Source organism: Xenia sp. Carnegie-2017, unplaced genomic scaffold (genome assembly GCF_021976095.1).
Source record: "Xenia sp. Carnegie-2017 unplaced genomic scaffold, XeniaSp_v1 HiC_scaffold_19, whole genome shotgun sequence".
NCBI classification, from domain to species: domain Eukaryota; kingdom Metazoa; phylum Cnidaria; class Anthozoa; order Malacalcyonacea; family Xeniidae; genus Xenia; species Xenia sp. Carnegie-2017.
Window position 1 is genome coordinate 5,420,652 of NW_025813481.1, and position 26,498 is coordinate 5,447,149.

Consider the following 26,498-nt stretch of genomic DNA (forward strand, 5'->3'; position numbering starts at 1 on the left):
TAACATTCATCAGCTGTTGTAGTGCTGGATGTATCGTCTTCGTACATATCTGTAAATCTTGACATAGTGATCTGAATAAATAACTGCCAAAACACGCTGAGTTTATTATAAACGATCATTAGTGCTCTCCACATATATATTTGTTTCAAATCTTTTTACATATTCATTTATTCATGCCTGTTTATTCATCGGGAACCTTCGATTATTCTGAAAATGTTGCTAGACGTTTTCGTTGTCAATATTTTGACGTTATGATTATCAATGCGCAATATGCGTTATTGTTCAATTGGCCAAGGCAAGAGTTATCAACTTAAGTATTTACATATCAAATTACAGTTTAGCATCTGACATGAAACGCACGCTGAAAATATTCACACAACAAAACCGCAGTCACGACTGTGTGATTTCAAATCGTGGCCAGAGATTTGCCAGGCGGAAAGCGAATTTTCAATATGAACATAATAGCCCAACATAAGACTTTTAAAAAAGCCATCAAAAGCCATGTGTGATTTCATTTGTGTTTTCCTGACTTATGATACACTCAAAAATAAGCAAGCTATGACTGAAGGAGATAATGAGTATACGACAAGTATATTCAATTTTTAACACGAAAAGGATTGTGTTTAACAGTAGTTTCTAGTAACAGTTTTACAAGGATTGATGTACTATATGAACGACAAACGCTTCTAAACGTTTCCAGCAATTCTCTTTGTTTAAAAAAATCGTACGCCAACGGATGACTTTTTTGTTTTGAGTATTTCTAGTACTTTCTAGTGCCCATTTTTGCTTTTCATTGTGTCGCATATGCTAATTAAGAATGTCAGAAATCTCTTTGATTTATTGAATTCCCCACGACAACATGACGTGTTTTTGTAAAAATTGTGAATGTATTTTCTCATTACTTTTTTTCTTATTTTCATTCAAATTAAATCTATGTGTTAAATCGATGAACGATATATTTTCCTAAAAACATTCCTAATGATTTTCATCAATGATTCAAACTGATCATCAACTGTAAACTTAATTCTAAATAACAATTAAACAACTAAAACTTCTTCATTGTTATTATACACATTTTTCCTAACGTCAATTCCGCTAAACACTCTACTCGTGTCTTCTAATAACATATTAAAAATTGCGTCTGCAACTTGAAATTTGACGTTAGTTTCGTCTTCATCATAATCAGTCCATAATGGTTCTTCTAGGCGAAGTTCTTCAATCAATATTGCATCTACGTTGTCCTTTTTATTCCCGCGTACAGGTGTTTTTCTAGGTATGGTTGCCATGGTGGCTCGAGGCACACCTAACCCAATGATGTTAGTAACCCGTTCAAGGACAATGGTGCGAATTTCTTCATCGCTTTTCCAGCGTTTAAAATTACGGGATAAATTTTTCCCGCCTTTCCATCTGGTCTTTGACCAAGGTGGTTCATTGGTGGGTTCACTCTGCGAAACAATGTCTATCAGAACTTCTTTCGTCAAATCAAACACCAAATCTCTGTAGGACTCTAGTATTACGTTTTCAGTATCTTGACTTTCCCCCCAAAAATGAGCCGGCGGTATACATTCATTCAGCGGTCTTCCAAGGCGTCTTTCGTCGAGCAAAATGTCCACTGTAGAATGGACTATTGGTGATACTTCCTGAATTGTATGTGGCACTGCTAACATGGGCAAAAAATCCGGTGTAGAAGGTTCGTTATCCGAGAGGTTTTCGGAACTAAAGTTTGTGACCATTACCGGCAATTCATCTTCATCATCCAAATCTTCCCCTAAAAGTCCCGCAATGTCCTCATGTATACTTTGTAAAGCATCGTTATCCAAAACTTGATTATTTTTTGCAATCATTAATGCATTATCTATGATCTTCATTTCATCGTCTGGTTGTTCAATCCTAGTCTTATTTTCTTTTGAAATCAAATCCGTGGGCACAGTTATTTCCTTATCTGATAATGATTTATCAATAGGACGCTGTTCTCTTGTCGATTCTATTTGATTGTCATTATCTGCATGTTGCATCATTTTATTCTTTTTACGATATTTTATTTCTAACATTTGCATGATTGCATCATGAAGAAGACCGTTCGTTATGCTGGTTGTATCAACAGACGATGTATCGAATCCTGGCATTAGTTTTTCTTGAAATGGGCTGAAAGTTTCTTTGGGTCGAGATTCATGAAACCTCATCTCGTGTGATTCCTCAATATCCTCATTCATCTCATTTTCACCTTGATAATCAACTGCAATACTTTCTGATTCCTCTTGATTCGTTGTACTGTTTCCTTCCTTCTTGTAGTCACTGATACTTGATTGTTGATTTTTTACATCCTCCACGACATCTGTCTCTTCACATGCACTCGAAATCTCCTCGGCAATTGACAAAACCTCCGATGTACTTTTGTCAGACACAGAATGACGAGAAAGCAAAGAATTCTTTGTCAGTAGTTGAATATCGTCGACAGTAAAATTAATATTTTTATGAAGTGGTGCGGTAGGGTCGTTGAAAGATTGTAACATTTCATCGGAGGTAGTTTTATCTTGCGCAAGAATATTCAAAGCACAAGAATTATTCAAGTTTCTTAACGACAAAGTAGATTCATGAGAAAAAATCTCATCTTGAGGAAGTTGTTTTTCTGGTTTACTATCATTTTCAACAATGACATCATTTTTGACTTCCTCCAGTTCATGTTCATCAAAAAACTCATTGTTTAACGCAGACGAGTTTTCAAAATATTTCTCAATATCTTTGCTTCCAGTTGATAACGACGTTATGCTTTTGTCGTAAGCTTCTTCATTGCTTGTTTCCTTTTTATGAATAAAAAGGCCAACCATCTTTCTTTCCTCGTCATCATTTTCCTTGCTAAAAGATGTTTCTCTGGAAAATTCCATTACATCTTCCGTAAGCGAGGGCTTATCACTTCCTTCTTCGCTCAAATGTTCTGAAATATTTTCTTCTATGGAACTGGTAAAATGCTCCGAAAAAGCGACCTTCTCCTCCTCCGTTACTTCCTTTTCATCTTTATCGAGAAGTTTGGATGTATTTTGAATTCGCTTAGTTGTTTCCTCAACATTTCTTTCATTTTCACTATTTAATTCATCTTCACAATTTGATGAACTATTTGAAGCATCTTTCCCACTTGTTTGTAAAGAATTTTCAAAGGAGTCGTCATCGTAGTAATCTGATCTATGATTTGACTCCAGTTGTTGCGAGGATTTTGACTGTACAACATCATAATCTGAGATAACATTCTCATCCTCTATGGATGTGTACACGTTCTCTGAAACATCTTCTGATATTTCTGAATTTCTGCTAGTATGATCTTGGGTAACCACAGCTATATCATCGGGAATACTCGCCATTGATTTTATAATCTCCTCTGTAACAACGTCAGTTTCACGATGGGATGGTGATTTTTTCTGTGAAAGTGATGTTTGTGAACTTTCCTTCAAGATTTCTTTTGCTGAGGTATTCACAGTGTTTTGTAATGTCATACTTAATATGTTGTTATCGCTACCTAAAGATAAATTATCGTCATTGTTCTCTTGTAATTCTTCTACAATGGATTCTTCAACATCATGAGACTCAATGCGCGCTTCGTTCGTTACAACTGAAGATTTTTCGCACACATTTTCTGTTCTTGGCTCATCTTTTATGAATTCAACTAACGACTCGTGAACCTCGTGTGATTCACAGTTTAATTTTTGCTGGTTTCTCACGATTTCCTCAGAGGAAAGTGTTACATCAATTTTTGCTATAGATTCTTTGATATCTGTAAGTGCAATTGACTCAACGGTCGTCGTTTTGCTCTGGGCTAACTTTCTATGAATATTTTCACGGGTATTCTGCAAATAAATATTTAGCAAGTTAATGAGGAACATCGTCTTTAAACCGTTTCTCTCTACATACTCACCTGTATTTCTATTTCTAATTTTTTAATCTTTTGTTTTTTCCTTTCAAGTGCCTTGGCTTTCTTTTTCTCCCGCTCAATAAGTTCGTTTAAACTTTTTTCAGTTTCTGCCTCGCTTGGTTCAGACGTTTCTAAATATCATCCAAACAGAATATTTAGAACTCTCTGCGTCATTATTTTTGTCGTATTTATAAAACGTGGCAACTTACCTGTCATTGAATTCATCTCCTCGTCAATATGTTGAGAATTTACTGACCGCAGCCCAGTTCGTGCTGTGATATCTTCGTATTCAAACGTAGCGTTTTCGTAATCATTCGCTATTTCATCGTAAAAAGGCTCCGTCTTAATTTCCTCGTTTGTTGACCCAGTCAACTGCTCGGGAATGGATTCATTTCGTGAAATATTCATCGCTTGATCATTTTCCGAGATTTTTGTTTGAGATTGGCCAACTTCGCTGCTTCCTGACTGGTTGTCATGTTGTGGGCTTTCATTTGATTGGTTATTGAGATTATTTAACATTTGGGTGACCTTTTTCAATACATTGTTCACTTCACATTCATCTTTTGCCAACTTTTCTTGACGTTCTAACAACATCTTGTAGATTTTCATTAATTCTCGACTTTGTCTTTCTCCATCTTCTCCGACTGCGTTCACTGATCTGAAAATTTGGGCAAAAGGAACGTCACATAAGAACACAGGAAACTTTTCGCCTTTTGTAAAATCACCGGATGAGGAATATTTTTGTAATATTATTTTCAGCCGTGTGCGTTGATTAATTTTCGATTGCTTTTGTTGAAATATTGAAAGTAATTTAGAAAATTTACATGACAAATAATCACATCTTTATATTCGTTTCAAAAGTGCAAGTGAAAATGATTTGAAATTCATCCATATCTAAAATGATTATAACTTTTTTTACTATGGTGCCAAAAATTTTCAACAAATATTTGCAATAAAAGTGAATTGTAAATGAAACTACTTTTGCCCAGTCTTCCCGTATTGTTAAGTTAAATTCGTATAGTCATGCAACATTTCTTTCCTTCTTTCAATTTTACTGATACAATGACAATATTTCAACAAATTAACACGGTTTTTAAGTCTTAATGACTTTAGGAAAGTTAAATATTTGAACAGTTGACACTTGAGAAACATAAGTTGAAGTAACAAAATGTTAATGCTCGACTGATTTATAACTTACCGTCCGTATGCAGAAAAGTTTAAACACGACGTTTCCATATTCAAGATTTTTACTATTAACGTTTGAGTATATGATGTATATTTTGTCGCTTTATCAAAACGACATATTCAACAATAAACGTTTGCTCCGAAATAATGCCATACATGTTAATGTTTGTTTTGATTGACCAAATAAAATTTGCTTCAGCAAATCATGATTATCTTATGCATTCATTTCACAATATAAAATGTCAAGTATTTGCCATCATTTGCATGTCGAGTGGCCGTATTTAGATGCGCCAAGAACAGTTGAATGCAATACAAAAATTACCAATCAATACGTTAAGTGTATGTATCATTACAAAATCATTTTCTCAACAAGAAAGGTTCATTTCGAAGACTAGAATTCAATTTGTGAATTACGTAATGTTTAAATGTTTAGCTGCAGTTTGTCTTGTGATTTATAAATAATCCGTAGGTGGTACGAATGATTCGAATAAAACCTTGTTTTGATTACGTATAGTGCAAGTCCTTTGCGATAACTCTTGGAAATAAGTGTTGCGATTAAAAGATGTTTAGACACTTAAAATCTTAATCGTGTAAAAAATTTGAAATTCAGTATCGACAAGACACAGTGAAGAATTAACATTTCTATAAATATATGGAGTTAACCTTACCTTAACATCTCAGTTAAACTTGGAAAATCCTTTTCCCCAGGCAAGGTGAGGCGTGGAAAATCAATTTTATCACTACCATACGACGGAAATGGGGAAGTAGCAGTATTAGGAGACACATAAGATACAACATCGTCGATCTCCTCAGATATACTTTTTGAAATGGCTGTTTCATTATGTTTAGATTTTGAGCTGCTTGAAGGTGTGGATTGGCGCTTTGGCCCTGACACTGGAGATATTGTTTTAGCAGGGAAAACCTGATAGAAAATATAAAAGAAATAAAAAATGACATTCCTGGAGTTTGTAATTGGGTATGTTATTATGATATTAAATACCTGATCAAGTTGAGGTGAATTATGTTGAATTCTATCTCGAATAGTTAAAGTTGCTTTATGTAGACGTTCAATCTCTTGTTGTTGGTAAATCATGAAATGTCTTTGAAAACTTGCAGCTCTATTAGCAGCTTTCAAACACTTGATTTCCTCCTGGTAAGAACGCAATATACATACAATAAAAAAGTGTAAAAATTATCAGTTTTCAAACGAATCTCACCTTTTCTTTCTTCAGCTTCATTTTAATGCCTCGTTCTCGTTTCTTTATCGAAGGCATGGTGTCATCGGAGCCTTTGTCACGTGACTGTTTCTTTAATTGATCCAACCACTGTAGTTCAGCCTTGGTCTTCTCTTTCAGTGATTTTTCTCTTAGTCTCAGGATAGCAGCCTGGTGTTTTGTACGAACCTCCTCTTCCATCATGTAACGTTGTATCATATTTACAGTAAAACGACCGAAAGAATCATAACTTTCAAATGGTGAACATTTCTCCTTTTTGGTACTATCATTGCCATCAGTCAATGGCTGATCCTAGAAACAACAGAGTTATCGTAAATTCATAAAAGGAAGAAAGAACAATAAACAATTTTCGAAATGAAACCTTGATACGTTTCATGCTCTTTCGTCGATGTTCTCTTGACGGTAAAAGAAAGCTAAATTCTACATCATCATCAGTTACAGCACGTGAAGAATCATCAAGTTGTGAACTATATTCCAACGCCGACGACACTGAAGAGAAAAATAGATTTGGTGACAAAATTCAATCAATCAGTTCATTTGTCACCAAATTCGACACTCACTTGACTCGCGAGGTTTTAGATCCTCTCCTGACTCATTGTGTACTGTTGTGTCCTCTCCTGATTCATTGTGTACTGTCGTGTCCTCTCCTGATTCATTGTGTACTGTCGTATCCTCTTTATGAACACTTGCATTCTCAGAAAGAGTGTTGTTAGCAATTTCTTCAGGGATGCTTCAGAGGTGAAAATGAATGATTTTTACGAATATCGCATTTAATGTGAAATGTTATGTTTTCCTGTGTATAGATGAAGTCAGAGTATAGCATCTTACCTTTCGTAAGATTCAAACTCATCACTAGAGTATCTTGTAAGAGCATGTGAAGAATTAACAAATGACTCCCGCTTTGACTTCACTTCATCTGTTGTGCTTTTACTTGTATGTTCTCGCATATCACTCTTATACGTTCGCGATTCACTCCCATGCGTTCGTGGATCACTCTCGTGTTCGCGTGATTCATTCCCATGCGTTCGTTGATGAATCGAAAGTGTTTGTTGATCACTAGTACGTGTTTCTCTCCCACTCGTGTATGATGCTCCTTCATTCTCAAAAGATCTTAAGTCATCTGTAAGTGTTCGTTCGTTTATGGATATTTCTTCATCCCGGCCTGGAGACATTTCATCACTGACGAGGCTTTTATCAGACTTCATGTCATGATGACCTTCACTTATGCTTGTCGCACGTTCAACAAGTATAGTCGATGATCCTTTCATTTTTTGAAGATTTTCTACAGCTGCGCTCGTTGAACTTGTAAGATTTTTGCAAAAGTCTGCCAGTTGTTGTGATGTGCTGGTCAAAAGACCAGAAGTCATGCGTGTTGCCTGATTTAAAGAGCAAAATGTTGGATGAAATTTATCATAAAAGTTATTGAACATCACAAAGCATTTCTTTTCGTATATTCTACCTCTTCCATGTATTTTTTTGAATGTTCATTGTCTGTCTTGATGCATTGTGTTTGGACTAGTGCCAGGCTCTCTGCAGCTGAGGCCGCCGCCATTGCTGCTGCTTGGCGTGTCTAAAAGCATGAAGGGAAGCTTTCTAAATCTCTGTCCAACGAATGCGTGCGTTATGATTCTACCTTTTCAAGATCTTTAGCTGCTTGAGTGGCCTCTTGCTTTGCCCTCAATCTTAACTTGTTCATTTCTTGCTCATGAGATTGCTGTTTAGACTATATTGGTAGCCAAGAGAAAAGTTTAAAACAAAATATTTCGACTGAAGATATCGTAAATGAAAGAAAAACTACACTGCGCTTACCTTGAGTATTTGAGCCAGCGATACTGTCTCTTGTTGAGCCAAAGAGACCGCTCTAGATTTCTCAATATCGTTCACTTGACGCACGGAATCCTCCACATTTTCCAGTAGGTTGATCTCCGCTGTAAGCTGGCGTTGTAAGGAGTCTGGGGAGAAACGGTCTCCACCTCTGTGGTCAGATGGTTTAGGAAAATAAGGAAACCGTCTGATTGGCGGACTTTCACCCGACAATGATGTAATGGAGGGACTCGTGCGAGTATTTGGTTGCTATAGAAGATATGTGATACGTGTTACCATGATAAAAGAATAAAAATTGAGACATGTTATGTTGTAATAAAGATATTCGTTTGATGAAGTTACTTGCCATTGTTGAAACTGAAACAGGTGAAGTAAAGTGGACATTTTCTTTTTGATTTCTTTTCTCGTCGCATGATGATGACAGTTCCTCTCTCGTTTACACTATCTTCACTTATTTCGTCTTCGTTTTTAATTCGCGATGAGATCAACTCTTGTGAACTATCAAGTTTGTCGATTTGCTCTTTAGTATCAGAGTCCGTTTCAAAACATTCAGAGTACGTTACATCTTTACGATCTCCCTAGAGATAAAATTGTATGAATTAATGACATACAGCAGACAAATTCTTATCAGATAAGCGACTGATAAATGTCCAGTGTATCCTAACATCAAGCAACGTCCAGTATATCCTAACCTTTACACGAAGCTCACTAGCCGAAAGAGAATCAAAGTCAGTAGCGCCATCCACATATTCATTATTATGATCTGACTTTTTTCTTGATTCAATCTCAAGAAGGCTAGCTGTCTCCGATCCAGGCCCCTCGCTGTCCGATTGTCTACTTGAATCAATCTCAAGAAGGCTAGCCGTCTCCGATCCAGGCCCTTCGTTTAAAATATCTTCAAAAAGTTTGCAGTTAAGTTATTGATGCCAAGGTAATGTTTTATTGCACATGATGAAATAATACAGAAAGTAATATACGAATTTCTCTTTATTCTTCTATAATCAATGTTTACTCACCTTCTACAGGCAGTGATCTAAAACGTCGTGTAAATATATTCATAACACTAAATCTATAAATAAAAAAAAATGAAAGAAAGAACTTTAAAGAGAATCTTCGTCTTTTCACAACCAAAACGTTCATTTACCTATCACCACGGGGTTCATATGGAACTGCTGGCGTAAATTTATAATGACCAGTTGCTGTTTTTGACATCTCTTCTGAAGGAAATCAAGAAAAAAATTAAGGTTTTGTGAATTATACCTCTAAAAATATAACTCTCTCACCATTATGGAGAAAAGTATATCCAGGATTTTCATATTGATGTTTTCTCTCAAAGATAGATGGATTGTGCTGCTGAAAATACAGATGATGGTCATCCTAGCTGCAGTCACTATATCACCAGGGAGTACTACCTAGAGGTCATCTTACCACTAGGGAGTACTACCTAGAGGTCATCTTACCACTAGGGGGTACTACCTAGAGGTCATCTTACTACTAGGGGTACTACCTAGAGGTCATCTTACCACTAGGGGGTACTACCTAGAGGTCATCTTACTACTAGGGGGTACTACCTAGAGGTCATCTTACCACTAGGGAGTACTACCTAGAGGTCATCTTACCACTAGGGAGTACTACCTAGAGGTCATCTTACCACCAGGGGGTACTACCTAGAGGTCATCTTACCACTAGGGAGTACTACCTAGAGGTCATCTTACCACAAGGGAGTAGTACCTAGAGGTCATCTTACCACCAGGGGGTACTACCTAGAGGTCATCTTACCACAAGGTAGTAGTACCTAGAGGTCATCTTATCACCAGGGAGTACTACCTAGAGGTCATCTTACCACTAGGGGGTACTACCTAGAGGTCATCTTACCACCAGGGGGTACTACCTAGAGGTCATCTTACCACCAGGGAGTACTACACAGTGGCAATGTTACCTACCATTGTTAAATCAGTTTCATGAAACGACGGAAGATTTTTAAACTGCATATCATCACTACAATCTTCAACTGAAGAAGTTTCAACGACGTATTTTTGGATACCAGGTTTCGTTTTCTGTATTTCCTCGGTAGGTTCTGATACTGAATGATTCTTCTCCGCATCTGTAACATTCTCATCGTCAACGATTGGCAATGGTGAAATGTTTCCACTTTCATTTAATGATATTCTTTCATCGTTCCATCGATGACGTTTTCTGACCGTGTGCCCGCGATATGCTGCTTGAATCTTTGTTGCAGCTGCTGTTCTTTTCGACTAAAGCAAGACTCGATTTTATTGCGAGAAAGTTTGAGATCGAGTCTCAAACTGGAAGTTTATAAGAACATGAAAGAGAATAAAAACCTGTTTTTCGTTTTCAATCGCCTGTCTTCTTATATGTGCAACTCCTAAGACATTAATAATGGAAACAAATGTATTGCTTAAAATAATGTCCTCTCTTTAAAATAATCAACATTTCTTTCTACTTCATTAAACCTGGTAATTCGCCCTGAAATGCTGTCTCTTTACTTAGTGTTGGAAAAAGGTGTTGTTTCTCTGTTTGCTGAGTAAACGAGCCTTCCTTTATACCGCTGAGTCGTAAAGCATGCGATTGAAGGCGCGATTGTAAAGCTAAAGCTGTTGACTGTAGAGCGGTAAGACGTTGAGTTCTCTCATCCAAGGACTGGGTACTAGCTGGTAAAACTACAACAGAAAGATTTCTCAAACGTTGTACTCCTCACTACAAAACTCTCATACACGTCATACCCAAGTCACGTGGCGTCTTCTCGTGCATACTCTCATTGGTGAAAAGTTCTTCAGTAAGTGTGACGTTAATATCATCATTACTAACGCATCTTTCTGAAGACACATTAGGACTGTATTTCATATCTTCAACATCTTATACACAAGATAAGAAAATTCATCAACCATTAAAGTAGAAACATGAATATTAACAATGATTGCAGTAAACCTGTATTTTCTTTGTCTGAGTCATTATGCTTCAACGATAAAGATCTTTGGTCATTCTAAAATATTTCAACATTCACGATGTTTTGGTAAAGGTTGCAATTGCAAAAATGCGTTAAATATCTTTCTTAGAAATATTTTTCAACCTTTGTATATCCAGCTATACTTCCATCTTCATATTTCTCATTTCTCGGAAAACGAACATCGATATTTCCCATCGAGAATGTTTTACCAAGTCTTTTCTCTTTCTTCGTGGAAATGAAACTTTTTCTCTGCCTCTCATACAAATCCTAGCAACATTTAACGTACATCAATCGTTAATTTATTCAGTGGCTAAAACTTTGTGATTCAACCATAAAATAAATAAAGAGAGGGTATTTCATACTTACCTTTAGTCGTTTTTGTTTCTCTTCTTCTTGTTTCTTTTTTTGTAGTTTTTCTTCTCTCATTTTCTTTCTTCTCTCCGTCAATTGATGAGCCATATAACGCTGTAAATTATTGCGGTCATAAGCATAAACAATAATCACCAAAGGTAAAGTTCAATTTCAAATACCTGTACTTCTTCTTGGTCGTAATGACGAGTTTTCGCTTTAGGACACATATCTGTCAATTAAAATGAATTCTATCATTTCTAATTTGTATTACGTTGTTGTCCATTGGCAATCAATCACTGAACAATCCAAAGAACTTCTTCAACTAAAATAGTTTCATAATGATAGATAAAAAACCTTCATTTGATTTCTCTGTCACTGCTATTTTCTTTACTTTCAAGATTCTTTTCTTTTGTGGACTAGTTTTTAATATTTCAGCTTTTTCTTCATTCGTAACATCAGTATCACTTTCTGTAAAATAAACGATTTTTAACATTCCAATTTTTATGTGTAGAAATTCACATCACAAGTTGGTTGTGAGACCTGAGCTTTCTTTTGCAAGGTCCACTAACATCCCCTTTACATCTTTTGATAAAGAATCTTTCATTTTCGACTCAACGTCAAAATCATCTAACGAAACAATGTGAATAAATTACTTCATGCAATAAAACCATACATATCATCACAATGTTAAACGATCAAATACCTAAATTCTTCGTCGTTGCTTCCTCGTTAAAAACAGACGTTACTTTATCATTCTCAGCTTGAACATTATCCATGTTTTCATTTTCTCGCTGTACGACGTGATCGTCGTCTGAAGAAGTTAGTGGCCCCTCGATAATCTCATCTTCTGAACTCGTAACAAATGTTCTTCCCAATTTATTATTCGTCAAAGCATCTTTGTGAAAATATGTTTATCATTGTTGAAAACTGTAGGAAAATTTTGGCAAATTAAAGAATCTTGTTGTTATCGTAAACTTACAAGTATTTGTGGTTGTTTTTCCTTTATCATCAAACTTGTCCAATTTTGTGTTTTCGTTTTCTCAGTTGCTTGCATGGTTGATTTTATTTTCCTTGATTTCAATATTTTATTAACGTTTTCACGGCCATCTTTCCAAGATGTTGTTGTAATCACAGCTTGAGGTCGTTTTGAACCAACAATTCTTGTCATCTTATCTAAACAATCATCACTTTAATTTGAAAAAAATCATTACATTACGTTAGAAATTTATCAAAAGAACAATGGCCTGCTGTAGTGTCATTCACTGAATTGTTTCATTAAATATTTTTCGATCAAATAAATCTTTTTACTTTTTGCGGTATTTTTCTCTTTTTTCTGCCAAGATTTCACAGCAACTTTATGGTTGACATCTTTTTCATTTTTAGTTGGAAATCTCTTTTTTTCTCCTTTCTTCTTCAAGCTTGGTTCAATGGAAGCATTGAAACCTAACCAAAAAAATCTCTTCAACATGACTAAACCAAGAACTATGATCACATGGCCAACCGTACCTCTATAACTCGGACAAGATGCAGAAATAGATCCAACTTTTCGTTTCAACTTTAAGGAAGGCATACATTGTGTATTGGAAAATGCTTCGGTAACAAGATCTGTATTATGATGAAGTTGTCTTTCCATAGATTTATTAACAACTTGATTTTGTATCTTTGACTGTATGGCTGCCTTTTGTTTCTCAACTTTTTCTTTTATTTTCTGAAGGGCAGCTAGATAGTACATACAAAATGATATAATAATGATGAAAATATTTCACTTATGAGCTGTTATCAAGTTTTTATACACAATGTATGCTCCACCGTTGTACCTTCATTTACAGGCAACATTTTTCCATGAGATGATGATGCTGAGCTGTCAGATTGTTGTGATGTCATGTTGCTAGGCAACAGATTACTTCCTGTTGATACAGTCTTTGCATCAGGTTTACTGGTTGATATTGTCAAACTTTTAAAGGTTTCAGGATCATCAATAAATTCATTTAGAAGCTTGGGTTTGAAAGCTGTTTTTTCTAAGAATTTTGGTCCTTCTTCAAGTTCACTTGACTTGTATTGTGTTGTGGAATAAGATTTGCTTCTATCTACTGAGAGAAATAACCAATTTCTGCTATCTTCTCTCCGTGCGTTCATTTAAATTCATTGAAGCATTTTGCTTAGACTGAGGTTTGAATTTCTAAGGCTATTGCACACATTTTATAATGTTAACAAATCTACCTTCATCAAGTCTTGAGTAGTCCTTGGGTATGGAAGAGATTTCCAAAATTTTTGACCAATCATTTCTCATTTTCTTTCCTTTGAGGTTACCATAATTCTTCTTGGGCAAATCTCCATCATACAACTGAAAACGTGTTACCTTGCCTAAATGTTGTTTTTCCTTAGATATCGTCTTTAATACTTTTCCTTCAGACATGTGTACATTTTTCATGGATTTTTGCTTTGATTTAGGAGCAGCAACATCAACATTATCTTCAAGTCTGCTCAGCTGCAAAGTCCATACAGTGATAGGTTTTAAAAGTTTGATTGTATTTAATGTAAACATTCCAGTACAGAATACTCACTGATTTTTTTATATCAGCGATGTTATCCCAAGCTCTTGATATACCTACAGCATGGAAATTGTCTTTAAGAACGATATTTATCGGAAAGATGAATTGCTATCCCATATACTAATTTGTATAAATATCGAAATGGTCTGGTTGCTTGGCAAGGGGAATTATGTCAGTTTTTTGCATTCAGTCAGTTTACTTTAACGTACTATAGCTAACACACATGAAATAAGATTAGTACTTACCGAGAACGTCGGATTTTGCATTTTTCCTCACATATATTGTCGGATCTTCAACTTTTCGTACTGTAAACGACATCGTTCACGCTAACGGTGATTAAACTCCAAACCGTTATACTCCAAAATCATCAAATCCAATGAAAATGAATAAGGATACAAATACATAAAAACCATCAATATGTATACAAACAAAATTTGTGCTGGGAAAAACCTCTGATTACCATGAAATATGTTTTAACCATAAACGAATCATAAATATGGCGCGCTGTATTGAATATTGATGCAAATGGATCATGGGGAGTACAATAGATCATTTTCACATGTTGAGGGACTTCAGACAAGGATGGCCTTTGAATTTCTAGAAGACTATAACGCTTTTATTTTTTTATCACTCTTTAATAGATATTTTGATTTTGTCGGGTTCATATCGACAATTTCATGCTTAAATTTTTCTTTTTTGGCTTCTTCTTGAGCATAGTAAGCAAGGCTTGCGTTGAGCATGCGCAATGCCTCATTAACTATTGTGAATTTATCTATTTTTTTTAACCGAACTTGATTTTGACCATGAAGAAAAGAGTGGAATTTTTTGTATCTTTATAAAAGAGGTAAGACCTCTAAAGTGCGAGAGGTAAATTACATAAGTGACTGTGAAATTTTTTTGTTTTTTGTTGAGAAAGAAAACGGACGAGAAATTCAATCTCATCAAATTAAAACCGCTTTCTTCTGTAAAACAGTAAAACTTCAACGTGAACAAATTATTTGGTTTTTAACGTTTTGTACGTATTTTTATTTAGTAAAATTATTCATTTAAGTGTTATATTTGATTTAAATAAACATAGCGTGACAATTCTTGTCCATTAATCTCAAACTGTGTGTTTTATTTTTTCATTGTTTGTTTTCCTATCGCTTTCTTCAAACACATACAACAATACGTCAATACCGCAATGGTTAATTGAATTTGTGTTATCGCTGAGTCAATCTAGTTTGAACAACAAAATTGTCCAACCGTTTATAAACGCTGCCTAAAGCGTACATAAATATTCTCTTTATGTATGCAATTTTTCTATTTTTTTAAGTACTTGAGAGTTAAGATGAAAGTCCATTGCATTGAAGCCTGGGTAAGGTAATGAAACTTTATGGCTCCGCGATATCATTTTTTTCTTCCGTAGTTTTTCTTTATCGATATGAAGAATATAGTTCAAATGGTGTCATTGTTGGTGGAGAACATGCATTTCCTCGTAAGTATCGACTTTCCAAACTTCGTGATTCATTTTCTGTCTTTGAGCAATGACCGGCGTAAGGCCATATAGGTCCATTATGTATAGTTGGTGTCATATAGGCTGTAGGTGTTAGTAAGGTTGGTGGACCATTCCCCGGTACACTAAGAAGATATCCAGGGGCAGTATATGATAAACTGGGACGCGGAGCAATTGGTATTTGTAAGGAATTTTCGGAGTCAATTCTTATCTTTTTCGGATGTAATCTTGATGGATTCTGTGACTTTCGCCATTTTGCACGACGATTTTGAAACCACACCTTCACAAGAAATAATAATTTTGTTATTTTTCTTACCGCTCACCATAAACATTCTGGCTAAGATAAGTGTGATGTGCTTGTGAGCATTAAACAAGTGGATGTGTAACTACGATGATAATAAAATGTCTCTAAGATAACAAATCCTGCAGCTGTCATTAATTGTTCGGCCCAGTTGAGATATAATGACAAATTTCTAATCTTTTTATTAAACGTTGTTATGCTTGTCCATTAAAACGCACGCCAAAGCAATAATAATCGGTTTTCGTAACGAAATAAGGTTAAAATATAATTAGCGTAGTCGTTGTTTTTTCCTAAAATATACGAATAAAAATAAGACTAGTTCTGCATAACTCAATAAGGGAAGTAAAGGAAAAGTGAAATCAAATTTCTCTTATCGTTAAGTCAAATTGAACGCCCTCCCGTTGAGTAGAAACGCCACGATGAATTTTCTTTTTTCGTCCTGAAATTCCTTATTACTTACCGAAACTTGTTTGTTTTAGTTTATAGCGTTAAAAGAAATGTACTTGATCGATAGTACTTAAAGATTATCACTGTTTTAGTCTTTTTATACATCACATATTTCCACCGTTTTGATGGGATCTAATAAAAATCTTTTACATCCTCAAAGGAACTCGTTCTTTTTGCATTATCTCTCTATAAAACTGTTGCTGTACCATAACCAAGGTGCTTTTGTTTCTATTCTTTAGCAAACCTAAATGCAAACTTTCGGCATACTTTAGTACAAAAGTGTATGATTTATTTTTAATGACCTGTATTCTTGCCTCGCTTATGCTTATTTTGGTCGCCAACTCTTCTCTTAATGCTATATCTGGGTAATGTTTCTTTTCAAAGACTTTCTCAAGCTCCTCAAGCTGACTTTTTGTGAACGTTGTTCTATTTCTTCTCTGTTTTCTTCGAATGGCAGGATTGTCGTCGGACAAACACGGTGAAGTTTGATAAGGACGATAAAGTACCCGAGTTACATGTTCTATGAGTTTTTAAACAATAATATTACTGTGAGTTTTCAACATATGTTCAACAATGATGGAATTTATGATATTGCAAAATTTTTGTCAACCAATTTTCAGCTGAGAAACTATGTAATGTAATGGCGAGCAATCAAAACCTTCCTCTTTGAACATGGTTATAAAGCCTAAGTAAAGTACATTGAATTTGTTCTCAACCTTCCTGTATTTGAAGTTACAAAGTTTCTGCAAAGGATCTTCATGTCTTTTTTACACCTTTTATTAGATCTTCGTGAAGAGTTGAGTTGTACTTACGTGTCGAATTTGTTGGATCAACGCTCAAAACATCGCCGATATAATGAGACGATGGAGTAGTTGAAATAACTGGGCTTAGACGTGATGGTAACATGACTCTTTTTAATCAATATATTCTTGTTCAACAATGCCTTTTTTCCTCCCTTGCTCATTCAGTGATATGTCAGATTTGTTATTTGCTCAACGCGTTAAAAGTTTTAGCATCACTGATCGCCCACTGGGTGGACCCTCATTTTAAATACATGCATAGCAGCGCGCGCAACTGCAGGTGCTCCGTCAAGATCGTGTTGTTTCCCTATCCTGTTGCGTTTATCTAACTGTTTTATACACCAGTATAAGCGTACACAAATATCCACAATGACTTTTTGATTAGTACATCGTAGTTAATTCTTCATAGGATAATGCAGGGCACCTGTATCGTTGCACTCATTTGTTTTGTTGTGTTTAAGATAAAGTTTAAGACATCAGAAAGTTAGATAAATTCTCCATTTATTTATATAAGTACATCAAAATTTTTTCTCGCAAAAAATATGTAGTGTAAATACTCTTGTTTTTGCTTTGACAAAATGACAAACTAGAGTAATATCTTTCTTTCGTACAATATGCTCAGATTATTTAAGTTCAGACAAGCTAATCTTTTAAAGTGTCCTAACCATTTCCTTGGACACTTGAATAATAGCTACATCCACAATTTTGATTATTTAAACTCAGTGGCTTTTAAGAATCATGAACGGAACTTCCTAAATGACGAAGACAGCAAGTCTTTGCCTTGTCAACTCTTAGTCATACATTCAAGATTTTATTATTATATGCAAACAAGAAATGCTTCATTATAAGTCTAATAAAAACTCGAGATTCGTTTGCATCAATAAAAGTCTGCCTCTTCATAGTTTGTAATTATTCATAATTCAGAAGTAGTCAACTGTCTGCAACTGTACTTGACTCAATATCTTTTCAAGTGCAAATGTGCTGCATTGAGTTTGTGTCTCAATACAGACTCATTTTTAATTTTTTAAATTAAGAGTTTCGCGCATTTGCCTGTCTTCGCATTATTCTGCATTGTGTACACCTTTTTAATTATTTTACATATAAAATGATGTGCGTAATTGATAATCTATATATTGCTTAATCTATTGCTAAACAAATAAGCTAATGCCCTTGCATGTATAAAAAAGTTGGGATCAAACGATGTTTATGCATGGTTTTATAGCTAGATTTGGCTGGAGAAAATATTCTTTTATGCTTAAACTTTTTTTTATAAAAAAAATTATAAAACCCAAGTAAAGGTTTTGGTTCTTCAACTATTACATCATTACACTCATTTCTGCATAACTTTTTAACACTTTTACGTGGTTAAATTTCGAAATTTTATTTCGGACGTTCCTCGAAAATTCATAATCGAGAAAATTTTTCTTTTTTTTCTTTGTACCACAGCCTAAATACAAATGAAAGTTAAATGCATTCTTTTTTCACTTCGAGAAGGTCTTAAAAATAGAAATTTAAATCCATTTAGCTTTTCGTCGTCCATCTGCCGACAATTTTTATGACAATTCAAATGTGAAATTAGTTTTGGTTTCATTTAAATATTGAATGATTTCTGACACCGACTGTTAAAAAAAAATTTACCGTAATTGTAGCAAAAGGATTCCCACGAATTTTTTTATTCCTCTTTTCATTATTTTTGTCCAAATTTGAGAATCACTCATTTGGAATCATGAAACATACACGGTTTTTGTGCAGAAATTGTTTACATTCATATTTCCCATTCAGTAACACATTCATTTAGACGGACCGTTATATATCCAAAAATCAATGAGATGAAAATACCCGCAGAGGACTTCAGTCCTTGAGAATCAAGGACAACACACAGTTTGTTCATTATAACTGTCATTTTATACTGAATTTGCTCTTTCATTTTTATTATTTTATACTATTCCCAGCAAATGTTCTTTTCAATTGAGTTGTCAGTAAAATCTTTTCTCTGCAAACATCTGTCATTAATTTACAATGACTAAAACGGCCTGCTAATTGATCTCTATGATTTCATAAATATCAATTAGTGTTGACTTCAGTTAAACAGGCAAACAGCTAGTGACGTTTTACTGGCATTTCGTGTACAGATTTTATTCCACCAGTTTTTATATTTTTACTGTTTTAAAACATAGCTATAATTTTTTTTGACTATTCACTCGCCTCGTTTCGTTAAATTCATCTCTAGATTGTTTTATTAGAGATTAGTTTGTGTTCACATGCTCTATGTTTCAATTACTTTTTGGCCTAAAATTTTTTGTTTTCAGAAAACAATTTTTCGCGGATGTGACACGTAGCCCAGCATCAAAACAACGCCAACTGAATTCATAATTTTTTTATTTGATATTCCAGTAAAACATGTTATAATGATCATAACGTTAAATTTATTGACTCACTCCACAAACTCAGCAGTTTTATGAATGAGTTTTAAAACGCCGTGAAATCCAATTTCATTTTTCTATATTAGATGAAAACGATTGGTGGGGGGTGTATATTCAGAATAAAAACCCAAATTAATATCGCCTCCAATGATATATAGATGAACATCAATTATTTATGAAGTTTTTTTGTTGTTAACTCTACTTTGAATACAAGTATTTCACATAAATAAGGGTCTTCAATTGTTGGTTCAAAGCTGTAAAGTGAAAGAGCATTCATGGCGTTTTTCGAGCGAAGTGAAAACGACGTGATTTTATCATAAATTTGTGCGAATCGCAGGAAGTTCGAGAGCAAATTAGAAAATTTTCCATCTTCCGGTTCTGTGCGCAGATGGTAATTTAAAATCATGTTTGTAGTATAAATATGTTAAAATGACAATTTTATTTGCAATCTTCTAAAAACTCTAATTGAGACTCATTGAACAGCGTAATTGGAGCATTCAGGATGGATGATCAAAGGAGAATCGCTCGATTATTTTGCTAGCCATGCGTGCATTTTGTTAAGCCACCTAAATATTTGTCATTTCTTTGCTGTTGCAATTTAGGTAAAAGATAACTTGTTTTATTCGGGAATTTATAAGTGTTTTCTTCTGCGATGTTTTTTTTCTTGTTCATTGACGAATTCCTATCTCCTCATTAAAAATTAATTAGTCAGGAGAGATGACATATGTCTGCTTGTAATCATTAATGATCTTATGATATTGTTCTTGTTCAACCAACTCAAGATAACCGTTTATAATTATTTTCTTAGACGACATTTATTTCATCAAGGAACTTAAATATGCATAGGATATAAAGACTTGAATTAACGTAATCTATGGCGAAAATCTTAAGTAGTTCTGGGTGTTAGACCTGGGGACTGGCACGGAGACATAATACGTGACAATATGATTGTCGTTGAAGATATAATCTTATATTATTTGTTCATCCTCTGTTATTTCTGTAAAAAATAATGTTTCATTCCACTGGTTTGGATATGTTCAATCATAACCATCTTTCAAACAATATTTACAATTTGATTTCATTCACAAAATCCACATACAGTATTTAAATATTTATAAACATAACATGATTAACATCCATAAAAATTGATTCCAAATTCTTTGAGCTCCAGTTCACTTATAAAATCCTTCATCGCCATATTTTGACAGTGATTTTTGACCATTAATCAAGTTAGTTGTCGGTAGTTCTTTGGGCTTTCCTCAACATCAAAGAAAGTAAATTATTAGCATAATTTATAAAAAATTGTAATTGACAAAGATAGGAGTACCTTCATATTGATAGAGCCTATTTTGATAAGACTGCATCACCACTATTGACTTGGCATAACCACAACATGCACCAAAACCTATTTAATTGGAAATTTTATGTAAGAAAGCTAATATTGCAATCAAATATAAACCAATTGAAGATGAAAAATTACTTAGGTACCAAGGCAAATCAGTGGAATGTACTTAGGTTCCTTTTTGAGTATTTTTGTGACCTTCAACACAGCATATGTGGCCATACTCCCTGGAATGTGTACAAGCACAAGGCCAATTTAGCTACAAGTCCATAGAATTGGAAATTGTGATTAGGAATGATGGTTGGTGGTTTGAGGGATGGTAAGTAGTAATGAAGAATAGCAGCCGTTTATGGAGGATAGTTACTGGTTATGAATGATGGTTAATGGTTATGAATGATGGTTAATGGTTATGAATGATGGTTAATGGTTATGAATGATGGTTAATGGTCGTTTTGAAGGATGGGTAGTGATAATGGAGGATGGTTGGGGGTGCTTACAATTACGATTAATTTAAATAAACAATTTAACATATTTTACAATTTGTAAACGTTCACGTTAAAAAAATTATAGACAAGTACTTTTGTTAGTTACTTACCAATAATAAATGATGATATGCCAGAGATCCTTGCCTCTCGTTGACATGATTTTAGATCATCGTAACCCTAATTTAAAGGTCGTACATAGACACTTCACTAAGTCAACACTAACACTACAACACATAACAATGATATTGTAAACATTACGAAAAAATACAGTAAAGACTGAGATTTTATGCAGTGAAACTACATTATAGTGACGAACATTACTAACCGATTCGCTTCCCAATCGTTTGTTTAAAATAAAATCCATATTTTCAATCCATATATTATGTAATGAGCATACGAAGATGAAAAAGGCTATTTCTGCCTGCTTGCAGGTCACCGTAACTGAGGCCCGCGCCTCTATAATAGGTGTTTTAATAGAGTTCCACTGGTGATTGGCAGGTAATTGGTGATTATTAAATTTACGGTCAGGTTGAAATGAGTGCAATATCCTTAAAAATGACAACCAACAGCCAATGTAAATTACTTCCTGAACTTTATTAGATATTTTCATCATTTACATGTTGCTTTATTTACTTTTTATAAAAAGCATGAAGTGCTACAAAACTTCTCAAATGTTAAAGTTAGTTACTATTGATAATCATTTAACTATAAAAATTTTCTCGAAACAAACAAAAACGACCTCAAGTTCGTGTTGTCGTCATGAAATTTACATTTATTGGCGATATGACCCACAAGGCCGTGCGATCATCCGCCGGATATGAGTGTTGATTTTTAGTCGAGAAGCTTCAACGAAGACAATAAAATTGTCTAAGTCTGTTTTAGCTATTGCTAAACTATTGCAGTTACATAAGGTATATGTAAGATTGGCAAAGGATTAAGATTATGGCGTGGGGAAACGAGTTATGGGTAAGTGTGAAACATGTTTTGTTATTGCATCAGGAATGCTCATTTGAATTGACCTTATAGAAATACACACATGTCAGAAACCATTGAACATTGAAAAAATTCTACTTCTATTTAGGATCGATCTGATGTCGTAGCGAATCACACACAACAGTCTATCGACTTTATTGAGAAAGTTTCCAAATTTATCAAGGAAAGATCAAGAATTGAGCAAGATTATGCCAAGGAACTCAAGTATGTGACGTTAATTGTTATATTGATGCAGCACATCGGAAATACAGCATGCTTCAATGTTGCTGATTATATACAATTATTGTTAAATTGTGACTTATCTTCTAACAATATTGTTAATGTTTTTTTTTTGTTACGCTACAATTGTTGCATTGTTTTGATTCTTTCGTCAAATTTACAGTTTATTTAAACTTTCAACTACAGTAGATTTCTTACTTAAAAGATTGCTTTTTTTGTTTCATAAAATGAGAAATGTCGGCATTGGACGTTACATAAGTCCGTAGTTTTTTTATTATGTATTCAATAGTTTGTTTTTTATGTGGTGGTGTCACATTCCAGTTTACATCGTGAATATCTTAACAACACGTTCGACAAACATTTATCGTCAGTAAAATACTGTATTTAAACAATTCTTACATAACCATGAGTATTTCAATGTCTTTCATCACATTTTCGTGTTTGGTGCTGATAATTTTTTATGTGTAAAAACTGCATTTACTTGTAAATACGCTTTACTTGTAACTAAACCTATTTTTAATGTTTCTGACATAAAAGTTGGTACGTTTAATAAGTGAACTATTGCGCCTTTGAATGGGATTGTCATTTGATATTTATGATTTGTTGTTTCTCGACCATGTTAGTTTTTAAATTTCATCATAATGATTAACTATTTTTTCAAGCAAAATTTTCATTTGTCGCCGTGAAATGTGACATAAATCATCAAACAATCATAAATTGTTGAAATATTTCTAACAAAAGAAATTATCATGTTTGTTTTTGAACTACTCTGTATTGTTTATTATCATAAAGAAATTAAAAAGGTTCGTTGGACCTTTATAGGAAGTTGTGCAAGTCATACCACTTGAAGAAAAAGGAAGAATCAAGGTTGGAAATGTATTTTGTGAAACATGAATGTAGTAGTGCAAAATTTATTCAATAATGAATTGTTCATTTTAGTCTAACTGTCCACAAAGCATTCACTGGAATTTTAAAGGAAACAGAGGATATTGCCGGTCAACATGAAGTTATAAGCGAAGAGCTGCAGTCAAAGGTGTACAAAGAGCTACATGTACTTTCTACGGAAGCTAAACATGATAGAAAAAAGGTAGACAGACTTTGAATGTTTGATGTCTTTAAAGAATTATATATATGGAAAATTAAATCATTTAGTGTGTTGTAGTTTATAGATGGAGAAAAGACACTTCTAAGAAATCTTCAGCAATCTATGAATTCCTTAGATAATGTAGGGACATTGAGTTGTTTGTTAATAACTCACTTAAAACAAATTTTAAATAATCCTCTTGCTTGTTACTTAGGCCAAAAGAGCATATGAAAAATCCAGCAAAGAATCCACTGAAGCATTTCAAAACTATCAGAAAGCAGACAATGACATGAACATGACAAAGATGCAAATTGAAAAGGTTTGTAGTTATTTTTTAGGATTGTAAAGTTTTATGAAGTTTATAGTGAGGTGAATGGTTTGAACCTGGGGTTATCATTACATGTTTGTAGATATAGATTAATGTGGTTGGTGCAATCTTAGGAAGGATTTTTGATGATGATGTTAACGGATGCTTTGACATACATGATGGTTGTGTCATGAAGATTGACTCTGAAGATGATTATTTTATTTAATTATTTTCAATTTCTAGTTAAAACAATTATCTATGGAGAAAGGTCAACAGTGTGAAAATGCCAAGGAGGCATATCGTGATCAACTCACTAAGACGAATAACAGTCAAACACTTCATTATTCAACCAATTTTCCACAATTAAGCGATGTATGTTACTGGATTGTTGGTGGTAATTACTATTGGGTTGTCAGGCACCCATTTGAGACGTATTTTATTGTTAAGGTGTTACAAAAGAGTGAGGAAGATCATATTGCAAGATATGCCATTCTTCTTACACAATATTCTGATGTTCAGGCCAAGGTTATTCCAATCATAAATAAATGTTTGGAGGGAATGAAAGTTGCAGCGCAAATTGTAGATGGGGGAAAGGTACAAAGATTTAATTTTAGAAATTGGTGTATTTTTACCATTCAAAATGTTTGGTTACATCAAAATAGGATTCACAATCTTTGGTGGATGCAAACAAGACGGGTTTTTCTCCGCCTGGGGATATTCCATTCGAAGAATATGGCAAACCAGCAACTCAACAACCTGGGACACCATCGGATAAAAAAGGAAAATCAAAGAAGGCTAAAGCAAAAGGCCATAAAAATGTCAAGGTGCAGAGACTATTGTCAATCATTTTTAGTGCAATTTAATACTTCAATTTTATCATAAAACAGTATACTTTTATGTTGTTTGTGACATTTTCTGTTTACTTCTCAGAATGTTGGTGATGGAAATGACTTTCAAAGTCTTAATCCTGGTGAAAAACTTCGAGTGTGTAAAAAAAAGATTGAGGAATTAAGTCTTTCATCCAATACACTACTTGCAGAAAGACAAGCCTTGGAGAAAATGTTAGGAGTTTATAGCGAGAACACTGCATTAGGGGATCCAAAAAGCATTGCCTCTCAACTTGAGGATAATGCAAAAGCATTGGACAAAAGTAATGAAGAACTTTATAAATATCAGGTTTGATTAAATGCCGCCTTTATTATATTTTATATTTTATTTTTAACTATCCTTTGATATCTTTAGTGTTATTTGGCCATATTAGAAAAAACTGAGCAACCTGTCAAGCAACCAACTTATTCTGGTCAAAATGTACCTGCACCTCCTTCACATCATTCATCCAATGGTGAACCTGCTCCACCACCTGCTAACATTCCAGATCCACCACCGTACCATGGAACAAATGAGGTGGACCATGCAGATGGAGAATTTGAGGATGATATACGGTGTTACGTACTTTATGATTTTCAAGGTTAGTTATATGTAATAATAGCAAGATCTTTTTGTTTTATAAAATCTCTTGTGTTGAAAAGATGCAAGAGAACCTTACTAAGTATTGATGATTGCATTGAAGAAATTAACATTACCTATAAATAGTGGTACAAATATTGCAATTATGCTTTCTCTTTTTCTGTTCACAGTTTAATGTAATATTTTTCATTTTCTGATTGACTTTACTGATCTGTAATTCATTCAACTTTAGGTACAAACGAGGGTGAGATTACCGTGTCTGCTGGTGAGGAGTTGATTGTATTAGAACAAGATATTGACAGTACAGGTTGGACGCAGGTATTGAAAGGTGAAGAAGAAGGTTACGTTCCAACTGCTTATATACAAATCTCTGAGTAGATATCTATTTAAGAAGAATCCAAGAAATTTTGTCCAGTTTATGGTGTTGACATCCTCCAACAGTTGCAGAAAATCTCTTAACATGAAGATATAATATAAGATTTACCTGAGCACAAATATGTGCTCATTACTCCTGGGAGCTTATTTATCCATGGCCCAGAAAATGGCAATTGTACCTGTAAATTCTATTTTATTTTATTGATGATTCAAAATGTAACTTTAATTTGTCGTAAGAATGTAACTAATTTAGTTTTAAACACATAGAAGGACGCTATGCAGAATTATTTTCTGCACTTTTTTACTAAGCCATCCTTTTAAAAGAATGTGGTCTTTTAGGATAAAGTCATATTTTTTGTACAAATTATTTAGTAATAATTTTACGATATACTTTTATTTGTCTTCTACTTTGCTTTTGGTTATGAAAAGTTTGAATGCATAGTCTAATGCGCTTTCTAAAAACAACAACTGAATTACGATTTAAAAAATTATTACAATGGCAGGAATTTACATCCATCTTAGCAGTCAATAAAAATCGGCTTATCATGCTTTTTGTGTTGTACTTATAAGATTACGACGTCAAACGTATTTTTTTAGCGAAAGAATAACTTGTGTCTGGTGTATTTAAAGTTAGATTTTTCAAGTGAATTTCCATTTTTCTATCATAAACTATCAACGGCCTATCATACTCCTACACACAATACCCTTCAGGGGGTGAGGTTAGGTTTCCTTGTCTGTTGA

The 26,498-nt window shown here is 34.1% G+C and overlaps 4 protein-coding genes across 7 annotated transcripts; 1 reads left to right on the forward strand and 3 right to left on the reverse strand.

Annotated features, from left to right (window-relative positions):
* Positions 1 to 867: 867 nt before the first annotated feature.
* On the reverse strand, positions 868 to 12,640 carry LOC124439341 (centrosome-associated protein 350-like). The gene is made up of 28 exons (XM_046989566.1): positions 12,447 to 12,640; positions 12,171 to 12,362; positions 12,008 to 12,094; positions 11,822 to 11,935; positions 11,647 to 11,696; positions 11,483 to 11,581; positions 11,240 to 11,383; positions 11,098 to 11,152; positions 10,893 to 11,024; positions 10,623 to 10,829; positions 10,491 to 10,534; positions 10,092 to 10,403; positions 9,432 to 9,501; positions 9,293 to 9,365; positions 9,165 to 9,217; positions 8,841 to 9,043; positions 8,589 to 8,726; positions 8,134 to 8,397; positions 7,958 to 8,047; positions 7,784 to 7,894; positions 7,153 to 7,700; positions 6,885 to 7,054; positions 6,686 to 6,813; positions 6,307 to 6,615; positions 5,758 to 6,239; positions 4,114 to 4,562; positions 3,908 to 4,035; positions 868 to 3,839 (listed from the first exon to the last, which is right to left on the reverse strand). The coding sequence occupies exons 2-28, from the start codon at positions 12,241 to 12,243 to the stop codon at positions 1,038 to 1,040; spliced, it is 7,335 nt and encodes a 2,444-aa protein (XP_046845522.1). The 5' UTR covers positions 12,244 to 12,362; positions 12,447 to 12,640; the 3' UTR covers positions 868 to 1,037.
* Positions 12,641 to 15,047: 2,407 nt separating this feature from the next.
* LOC124438589 (retinal homeobox protein Rx-B-like) lies at positions 15,048 to 17,260 on the reverse strand. Its single transcript, XM_046988760.1, has 3 exons — positions 17,075 to 17,260; positions 16,565 to 16,782; positions 15,048 to 15,794 (listed from the first exon to the last, which is right to left on the reverse strand). The coding sequence occupies exons 1-3, from the start codon at positions 17,166 to 17,168 to the stop codon at positions 15,435 to 15,437; spliced, it is 672 nt and encodes a 223-aa protein (XP_046844716.1). The 5' UTR covers positions 17,169 to 17,260; the 3' UTR covers positions 15,048 to 15,434.
* Positions 17,261 to 20,281: 3,021 nt separating this feature from the next.
* LOC124439071 lies at positions 20,282 to 21,792 on the reverse strand. 4 transcript variants are annotated; one of them, XR_006946258.1, is made up of 5 exons: positions 21,638 to 21,792; positions 21,423 to 21,489; positions 20,974 to 21,086; positions 20,813 to 20,890; positions 20,282 to 20,743 (listed from the first exon to the last, which is right to left on the reverse strand). XR_006946258.1 is itself a non-coding variant. In XM_046989284.1 (5 exons), the coding sequence occupies exons 1-5, from the start codon at positions 21,674 to 21,676 to the stop codon at positions 20,716 to 20,718; spliced, it is 288 nt and encodes a 95-aa protein (XP_046845240.1). In that variant the 5' UTR covers positions 21,677 to 21,787; the 3' UTR covers positions 20,282 to 20,715. The 4 variants fall into 4 exon arrangements, 3 of the variants coding, with proteins under 3 accessions (XP_046845240.1, XP_046845239.1, XP_046845241.1); XM_046989284.1 differs by having other exon boundaries at positions 20,282 to 20,738; positions 20,974 to 21,054; positions 21,638 to 21,787; XM_046989283.1 differs by having other exon boundaries at positions 20,974 to 21,054; positions 21,638 to 21,740.
* Positions 21,793 to 22,107: 315 nt separating this feature from the next.
* Positions 22,108 to 26,305, forward strand: LOC124439095 (formin-binding protein 1-like). Its single transcript, XM_046989308.1, has 12 exons — positions 22,108 to 22,278; positions 22,394 to 22,509; positions 23,347 to 23,391; positions 23,464 to 23,611; positions 23,687 to 23,749; positions 23,823 to 23,927; positions 24,159 to 24,287; positions 24,363 to 24,509; positions 24,578 to 24,739; positions 24,846 to 25,091; positions 25,158 to 25,383; positions 25,615 to 26,305. The coding sequence occupies exons 1-12, from the start codon at positions 22,255 to 22,257 to the stop codon at positions 25,758 to 25,760; spliced, it is 1,557 nt and encodes a 518-aa protein (XP_046845264.1). The 5' UTR covers positions 22,108 to 22,254; the 3' UTR covers positions 25,761 to 26,305.
* The last annotated feature ends 193 nt before the right edge of the window (positions 26,306 to 26,498 follow it).